A 9,368-nucleotide genomic window follows, 5' to 3' on the forward strand; every position below is an offset into this window, starting at 1 on the left:
GAGATATTGTTCAAGACTTACTGAAATACAACAAGGAAATATGGTGTAGGGCATACTTCAAAGAACATAGTAAGTGTGATGTAGTGGAGCAACATGTGTGAGATATTCAATAGTTGGATATTGACAGCTAGACACAAGTCTATCATTACTTTGTTAGAGGAAATTAGAATCAAGTGTATGGAGAGGATGAATAGCATGAGAGAGTTTTCTGAAAAATGGGTAGGTGAGATATCACCCATGGCTATGGAAATACTTGGAGAGAATGCTCAAATGGCAGCCAAATGTGAAGTCAAATTTAATGGTAAAATAGGGTATGAGATCCAGGATGGGCCATATAAACATGTTGTTGACTTTAGGACATGTACCTGTACTTGTAGATCATGGCAACTCAAAGGAATTCCATGTGCACATGCAATTACAACAATGCATTATAAGAACTATGAGGTTGAGCCATATGTTGACCATTGGTATAGAAATGATACCTACCTTAAGGCATATAACAGATTCATTCAACCTTTAACTAGTATGAATTTGTGGCCAAAAAGCACACTGCCAGCTATTGAGCCACCTGTTATAACTGCAATGCCAGGAAGGCCAAAGAAAGAAAGGAGAAAAGCTGCTGATGAACCAAAGAAGAAGTTTGGGAAGGGTACAAGGATAGAGAGACAAATGAGATGTTCTTTGTGCAAGACTCTAGGATATAACAAGAAAGGATGCCCATCAGCAGTAAGTATTAATGTTTGTTTTGTTACTAATATTGAAAGAATTCAATTACTAGTGATAGTTTTGTTATGTATATGCAGAGAAACCAAGGGGGAAGGGCCGGAACTAGTTCAGTTATAGGTGAAACTGCTGAAAGTGGAACTGCAACATTAGCAGTAGCTGGAAGTGCATCAGTACCAGCAGTTGGATCATCAGCAACAACTGGAAGTGCATCAGTACCAGCAACCGGATCATCAACATCAACATCTTCAACTATGGAAAGTGTTATCTTCACTCCACCAATCATTGATCCAAGCACACAACAATCAACTAATGTTGTAGGAGGCCCAAAAAGGAAGACCAATGAGCCTAGAAGAGGTGGTGCAAATGCAGGGTCTAAGAGACCAAAGGCAACAGGATATGGTGTGCTATTTGATTCAAGTGGCACTATTATACATAGGGTAAATATTTCCACTCAATTACACAATGGTTTACTACATAATCCCTTACTCACAACCTGTTATTTTTGTGCAGTCTGGAACAATTGACAGAGTGGTACACAATCCTTTTACACTCATAAGTTCTGCTCCTACCAACATTGAACTTAGGTTCAAACCACCTGAACTAAAGTGGAAGGGCCGCGCGGCAGTTACACAAAGGCAGCTGCAAGAACAGAGTTACAGAAGGGCAAAGTCTGCTACAACCACTCAAGCCACACCAGTTACACAATCCACACCAAGCAGTCAAGCCACAACATATATTAATTGAAGTGCTCAACTGATATTTACATATGTATGTTTTTGTTGACTGTGGTAGACAATATTTTGTAAAGCTACTTCATTATGTATGTTTTTGTTGACTTCCTATCGTTAGCAATATTTTGTAAACCAACTCCCTTATTTTGAATGTTTTATTAACTGCCTATAACACATGCCATTATATTAGTACTTGTTGTTGTAATGGAGCCTTTGTCAATATATTCCATGAACAAAATTTTACATCAACACAAAATATGTAGCCTAAACCCAGGAAATAAGAAAGTGCACTATCAATCCTAAACAAATAACATAATAGCTAACATTAGAACAACTACAACTACAATTATAATAGCAGCAATTCTGAACTTCGGCCTTCCTTGTCTTCTTTGACAATGGCATCGATCACTCTTATTAATAAGAGCCACAAAAAGAGTCTTGTAGTGTTCTTCCTCAATCGCAGGATCAACCCATCTGAAAAAGCCACAACCTTCACCAATCTCATATCTTCGGCAGCCCAGGATCCTCCTTCCAGGATTGGTGGGTGTTCGTGACATTTTAAGATCTGCAGCAACTCCACAATAACACAAAGGTTCCTTCCTCATTATTGAAGGAGAAGAGGCGGCATTAGCTTATTTGTTGCAGGGGAAGCAGAAAAAAATCGACTTTCAAAACAAAAGGAGATGGCAAAAATTGATGGGTAACAAAGAATCACATGAAAATAAAATTCTATTTTTCACTGTTGAAGCTAACAAAGAAAAAAGAAGGCATCAGATTTGCTAAATTTAGCTTCCATAATGTTCAACAATGGAGAATAAGGTAGAAAGAAGAAGATGGCTGTTAAATAAGCTAAATTATTACTGCTAGGGCTTTTTTAACCGTCTTCACGCCCCTTACATGCGTGTGAATCACACACTGAAGCCACATAGGATAAGTCACGTTGGACAAGCGTTTATTATTCACGTTTTGAATGAGTATAAGTGTTTAATTGGCAAATATCTAAGTTTGGGGACCGGCATGACAAAATGGGCGAGTACATGTGCCATTTAGACTATTCTGCCTTTAAAAAAAAAATTCATTTCAAAGATGCTTCTTAAACACGAACTAAACCCATTTTTTTTCCAAAATTAAACTAAAACCATATTCAAACACCGTGAATATCTTCATGAACAAAGTCAAAGGGCCAATCTTATCCAAGTTTAATTTCTACAGAATTGGAAAGTCAAATTAATTTCTCTCTTTGTTTCTGAATCGTCAGATCACTCTCCATCCGAGCAAACTAGAGTTGCGACATGTTAAAGGCACTGAGCTTTTGCAGATGTTGTCATTACATTATTTATGTTTTTGTTATTTCTTTTTCACCCAAATAGTAAAAATTGACACCCTTGTTAATAGACGTAGATTTAGAATTTGAAGTTAATAGATTCGGGATTATAGTTCATTAAGTTACTGAGTTCTAAATTGATAATTGTACAATTATTCTGGCAAGTTTTTGTGAAATAATTCCGTTTAAAAAAAAGACGTTGAGAGATTCTCAGAGGCAGCCGAACCGGGGTTATCCGTAATTGATAATGGCACAACAAAAAGTAAGACAAATATAAAATTTGAAACAAAATTATTAGGTTTGCTTGAACCCGTATCCCGCATGCTAACTCCGTCCTGCTTGTTATCTCATGAAACCAGATATATCATCTGCCAAATATCTCATAAAACAACATTATCAACATCAAAGTTTGCTTTCTTACTTTTAGAGGTCAATTATAGATCTTATCTCAAGCACGCCTGTCTTCCACTTCTCCCAATTTTATATGTCAAAAATAGCATTTTTCGTGTATGCTTAAAAAAGACATTCCGTTAATTTAATTTGAGAATATCATTTAATATGTATCTACACTGAAGAAAAGTCGTTTCTTAAAAATATCTTTAAAAAAATTCGAGAAACCTTTAATTTTAAGAATATTTCATGCGTCTAGTAATTTCGTCTAATATGTTATACCAATCCTCAACTAATACGTTACGTTAGAAGAAAGATAAAAGATTAAAAGTTGACAGGTAATTAATATTTTGTTTAAGGACAAGACTTTGCTCACATTCTTTTAATAAATAGGGCACTCTCTCTACATAATAAATCCAAGACACAGATCATATTTGTAGAGGGTTCAAAACATTTTTGAACTACCAGACTAATTCAAGAAAAAATAATAATCACAAATTACACGATGAATCAACATTAAGTAAAATATCAGACTAATAAATTAAAGTTTCATGGGCTGCTTCTCTTTTTGTTGAAACTGGTGGAGATTGCTTTAGATAAAGGTATCAAATGTGTGGGCTTAGACCTAATCCAACTTTTTGGGCCCATAATGCTCTCCTTCAAGTAAGGCACAGCATCTTCACTAGACAAAGTCCGTAACCAGTTTACCCTCTTATCTGAACTTGCACCTGGCCCATAACACTTGTACTCTGCAAAATATGATGTCCTGTTTCCAAGAAATAACAAAACCAAGTTCAATGTTTAATGAGTTTAATTTTTATATACTAGTAGTGTGAAAGAAACTTTACACTATGAAATCACTTTAAAAAGATGCACAAGGCATCATGACGAAGATTTGGAGAAGTGCCGCACCCCAAGGAGTATAATGCAAACAGCCTATGCTAATGCAAGCATTAGTGACTGCTTCCACGACTCGAACTCGTGACTTATAGGTCACACAAAGATAACATTATTATTGTCCCAAGACTTCTCTTCACTTAAAAGGATTGGAATTTATAACAAATTAAGATACATTGATAGCGGAAAAGTTCATTATGTTGTCAGTATTTATAAGTTAAATTGGCGTACCTTTGTCGGGAGGGGACATTCCAATCTTCCCAACCGTAGGGGAGAATGACGCTTGACATATAAGTTTGGGCAAAAACTACTCTGGCATAGGGACCCCATGGTCTACCAAGAATTGCACTCTTCACTCCAGTAATCTTGCATCCAACAAAGGTGAAACCTGTATTTTCCTGAGATGATTGTCTATGTTGTGCTGTTATAGCCCCATTTCCTTCTGAAAGTGAATGCAAATGGCATTTCTGCACAAAATAGGAAATAATGAAAAGAAAGAAAAAAAACCAACAGTAAAAAAATATTTATACAATCAAAAGGGCAATATATGAAATATCTCGCATTCATGCAAGGTCCCGGGAAGGACCGCACCCCAGGGCAAGGGGTGTGATATAGGCAGTCTAACCTGATGCAAGGACGGTGGTAATCACGAAGAGACAACTTTAAAGTTGCTCCAAGGCTACCCTTCATATTTATACAAATAGATTACTTAAAAACTAATTATTTTTACCTCAAAGAGAGAAGCGCCATTTCCACATATGAAGTCAGTGTCCCCTTCTATATAACAGTTTTTGTAGTAATGCCTCCCAACATCATCAAGTAATGTGTCCTGATGTGACTTAATTCTACAACCCACGAAGCCAACTCTATCTCCTTCTACCCTCAATGCTACTGCTTTAGCTCCTGTTCCATATGTGTTCTGTAACAGCAACAAAATAAATTTCACTTAATCAAAAAGCTAATACTACATTTTCAATGTTTAAAAATAGGCCAGTCGAGTGAACAAAACATTCTGCATTTACACAGTATTCGATAAAGGGCCGCACTCATAGAGGAGTGATGTAAACTGCCTACCATAATATTTAACTTGTTTAATTAGATCCGAAGTTAAGGTCTAATGGAATATTAATTTGTCGCATGCATAATAAGCGAATATAACCATGTTGCTGTTTCAACTGGCATCACTAATTAAAAATAGGATTTAAGTTATATACACTAAAGCTGAAAAATGTTTTATGCTATTACTTGTTATAGCAGGTTATTAACTTTGCTTTTAGAGTTATCCGTTTGTTACATAATGACGTGTCATTATACTACAACGATAACAACAACATACTTAGTGTAATCTTACAAGTAGAGTCTGGGAAGGATAGTGTGTACGCAGACCTTACCCCTACCTTATAATAATAAGGTGTTATTATCTTACAAGTAATTTTACTCGATGAGCCGTCAGTGTATATTACTTTAAACTCAAAGTTGTAAACATGTGAATAAATAATATAACATATTAAAAGATCCAATTTTTTTGGAAAAAAGCCCCAGAAAATAAATAAAAAAAACGAAATATTATGCATGCAATTACATACCTGAATTGTAAGGTGGCGAGCCACGAAATCAGAGGCAAAAACGGTGAAAGTAGAGGATTCAAATATATCTCCAAAATCATTCCCTGTAATTATAGTATTGTTTACTGGTTTTCTACCACTGATTGTTATAAACGGCTTATCCGCAGGAACAACAATTTTTTCTCTGTAAATCCCAGGCTTAACCGAAATAAATATATGTTGCGAATTATGTGAAGGTACTGCGTCAATTGCATCTTGTATTTTCTTGAAATCTCCATTTCCAGATTGATCCACTTTTATCAAAATTGCAGTTGATAATTGAGTATTTGAGTCAGCTTCAGAACAAATCAGTAAATAGCTCATAGCTAATATAACAACCACCATCGCAGTGTACCCGTGAAAAGCCATAGTCAAAAGCCGTGACGGAGTCAGAAATTCTAACGAGGGGATTCAAGAATGCTACACCTACAATTCAAAAATAATATTGATTGAGTTACCTTGCCGTTACACTAGAATCTTTCCTTTAAGTAAACGAGATTCAACAATATATATGTGTGCAGAAAAATTTAGTTTTTCTGTAATTTTCTAACGAAGGAAATTCAGCTGAACTAAGTACACCTAGCTAGAGGCGGACCCAGAATTTGAATGTTGGGATACACTTTTGTTTTCAACCAAAATCTGCTTTGTATACAGACTGTTACCACTAATATATCAGTATTTTCTAAAACTATATACATGTATTCATAAAAAATTTGCCGAACTTTCAGGGTACCTGTGACCCCTCACTTGATAATAGGTCCGCCTCTGCACTTAGCTCCGCCCCGTCCCAGAAGCTCAAAATTATGATCACAAACTTAGCTTTTTTAGGAAAAAGAATCTCTGAATTTAAGAAATGCAGCTTAAGAAAAATTGAATAATTACCTCCCTTATATATAGAATTGAGCAATGGCCAGTTGATCAAATTTCAACAAGTTTTCTTGTGAATAAAGCACTTCAAACTTCAATATTCAGGTCTTTCTCCAATAGTCAAAGAAAGACAAAACCAAATAAATAACCTCAATTAGTTTGCAGTATATAGCTACTATATTTAGCTTCAACTTTCAAATCAAAAAGAAAAAGAAAGGAAAAAAGAGAATGTATAGCAGTTTGATTAAGGTGGGGGGAAGTTGACAATAAGGAGAAGTAGGCGGGAAAAAAGGAGTGTAATATTCGGTTACTTTGCACGTAGAAATTTGGCGCCGTTATGGTTAAGAATTTGAATAGCCTAAAATTATTGGCAGTTTTTTGAAGTATACGTGCTAAACAACTTCTATATATAATGGAGAATAACCTTCCCTTTTGCCCTTTTTTGGTATGTGAAAAATTTGTTATTAGGATTAGTTATGTAACTGACGAGCTTGACGAGAAAAAATAATGTTTGACTGGTCGAAATGACTTATAACCAAGTCAACTTTTAGATGCATCAAAAAGGAAATAATTAGGCGTAATGTATATTCTTAGTCACTCCAAAAAATAATATCCGACAAAATATATTTTATTATATATGTGTATTATATACATAAAATATACCTATTATATAATATATATTTTGACTAAGGAACACAATTAATTTCGATCGATCGGTCAATTTTATATTTTGTCCAAATAGTCTCAAAAGAGACAATCAAGTATTTCTACTTAAGGCGATGAGTTCAATTCTATCAATCGCGTGATCACTTCTACAATAATTAAGTAAATGCAAAAAAAAAAAAAAAAAGAGGGTGGAATATAATGATTAATTAATTCAAGTGCTTAATGTACAAATAGGTATCGGTAGTTATATTATGGTTGTATCAGATTCTATTAGTTAAAAGTTGTAATTAACGAAATATTATTAAAATGTTTTATTATACGTTTGGTAACCAATGATGGTCGACCTAAATGTTTTCAATTCCGTGGATATTAATTAAAATTCATATATTTTCTAGTTTTAGTTGGCCAACGTCATTAGCAGATAATTAGTGGATAACCCTTTGTGTCTTGCTCAAGCTCTACATGCATAATTTTTTCTAGTAATCCTTACCATATTTCTTTTAAATTATCTTAAGGCAACCAAGGGTTATTAACTCAGGCAAAAAAAGAAATTCTCTTTAGCATTTATGAATTAAGTGTAGAAGGCAAATACCTTCTCCTTCTTTTTCTATAATGTAAATAAAAAGTCCATGTAAATTAAATACTAGTAATACATTACTACTAGCAAATAATAAAGAAAATAAAAATAAAGGAGCAATAACATCCTCCGAACAAGAAAGTAATTATTGCTTCTTCTTTTTTCAAAACTTTATATAGACTAGACTGAAATTTTATCTATTTGTAGACGGAGCGCCGATAGCAGCTCAGTCTTAAAGGAAGTTGCGAGTGTTATGTTCTTACATAACTTCCATACCAATATTAGCACGGAATTAGTGATATTAGCCCAAGTAACCTTATCAAACTTCCAATAATATTAAAATTTTTGCAGTTGCATCATTAACATATCTAGTATGTGTTTGATTTGTATAATTAATGCTGTCAAATTCTTCATGGAACGGAGTTCAAGATTTGGTCATCAACCATTTATATTTTCCTTCGTTGTTATACATTCTGATCATAGATAAGAGTTCAAGATTTGGTCATCAACCATTTTATCTTCATTCGTTGTCTTAAAATCTGAGATAATTCCGTTGTGGCACCAGAATTTGGTATGAAGGGGCCATAGGGTGCGTGTTTATCCTTAAAACGAATAACAATTAAATTTGTATACGGTTTAATTTAAGGATACATGGATTGATTCAACACAAATAATTAAAAATATTAGATAAATGAGTTAAAAATAAAATGAATAATCAAACCAATTGTGATGTTACGATTGGGCTCGAACCTAGGTTAAACTGTAGTTTTGCCCTCGATCGGTTCCTTGGTTCGAAACCATTACTATGAATGAAGAGCAACAATAAAGTAAGAACTTTGCAATAGCTAAAAAGCAGAAAAAATGAATTTATATTGACTTGGTTCGCGTGTTACAATGTGTTCTGTTAAAGAAAAAACTTCCTCTTTATATAATAAGAGAGTTTTATCCCTAGTACAATTCTAAAAGGGAAAAAATCCTCCATTTTCGTTAATATTGCTGATCCGTAACCGATATCGGGCTAGATCTGCACCGTGATATCCGGTGGGGCAAGGATATCACAACCATCTATTAGTCGTGCGCAGCCGTTTGCCATATTTTTCGAGGTCTTAGAGCTCGCTTTGGGTACAGGAAGTGTTGCTTCATCACGTCTGATAATGAACACATCGCTCACCTGTTATAGGTCTTGACATAAAAGGCTCACATCCTCGATTTCAACGTATGTCCGTACCCTTCTTCCGTCTTCCTCATCGGGAAATCGGGTAGGCATTATTTCTGATTTCACTCGTATACAGTGCACATTATTAAAACTCATGCATTTCTATATATAATTTGGAAGAAAATGACATCAAATATATAAACGAAACAATAGGTTATATCTTTTTCTTCTTTTCTCGCAATAGGTTATCTAACTTCAACAGTCTAACTACATTGACTATTATTGATTTGTCACGATCACGAGTCACAAACTTTCTTAATTTTTCACCTAACAAAAGACTACATTTGCTAGTAGTTTACTAAGACAGTGTACAGAGATGGTAACGTCTAACGGTCTAAGGCTTCAGGTAGTTGAATGCTTCTCGTATAAA

The 9,368-nt window shown here is 34.5% G+C and overlaps 1 protein-coding gene across 2 annotated transcripts; it reads right to left on the reverse strand.

Moving 5' to 3' along the window:
* Positions 1–3,602: 3,602 nt before the first annotated feature.
* LOC107831942 (putative pectinesterase 11) lies at positions 3,603–6,926 on the reverse strand. 2 transcript variants are annotated; one of them, XM_016659738.2, is made up of 5 exons: positions 6,555–6,926; positions 5,655–6,098; positions 4,799–4,987; positions 4,300–4,535; positions 3,603–3,937 (listed from the first exon to the last, which is right to left on the reverse strand). In XM_016659738.2, the coding sequence occupies exons 2-5, from the start codon at positions 6,039–6,041 to the stop codon at positions 3,721–3,723; spliced, it is 1,029 nt and encodes a 342-aa protein (XP_016515224.1). In that variant the 5' UTR covers positions 6,042–6,098; positions 6,555–6,926; the 3' UTR covers positions 3,603–3,720. The 2 variants fall into 2 exon arrangements, with proteins under 2 accessions (XP_016515224.1, XP_016515223.1); XM_016659737.2 differs by lacking the exon at positions 6,555–6,926 and adding an exon at positions 6,406–6,548.
* Between the last annotated feature and the right edge of the window lie 2,442 nt (positions 6,927–9,368).

Source organism: Nicotiana tabacum, chromosome 16, assembly GCF_000715075.1.
Source record: "Nicotiana tabacum cultivar K326 chromosome 16, ASM71507v2, whole genome shotgun sequence".
Taxonomy (NCBI): Eukaryota; Viridiplantae; Streptophyta; class Magnoliopsida; order Solanales; family Solanaceae; genus Nicotiana; species Nicotiana tabacum.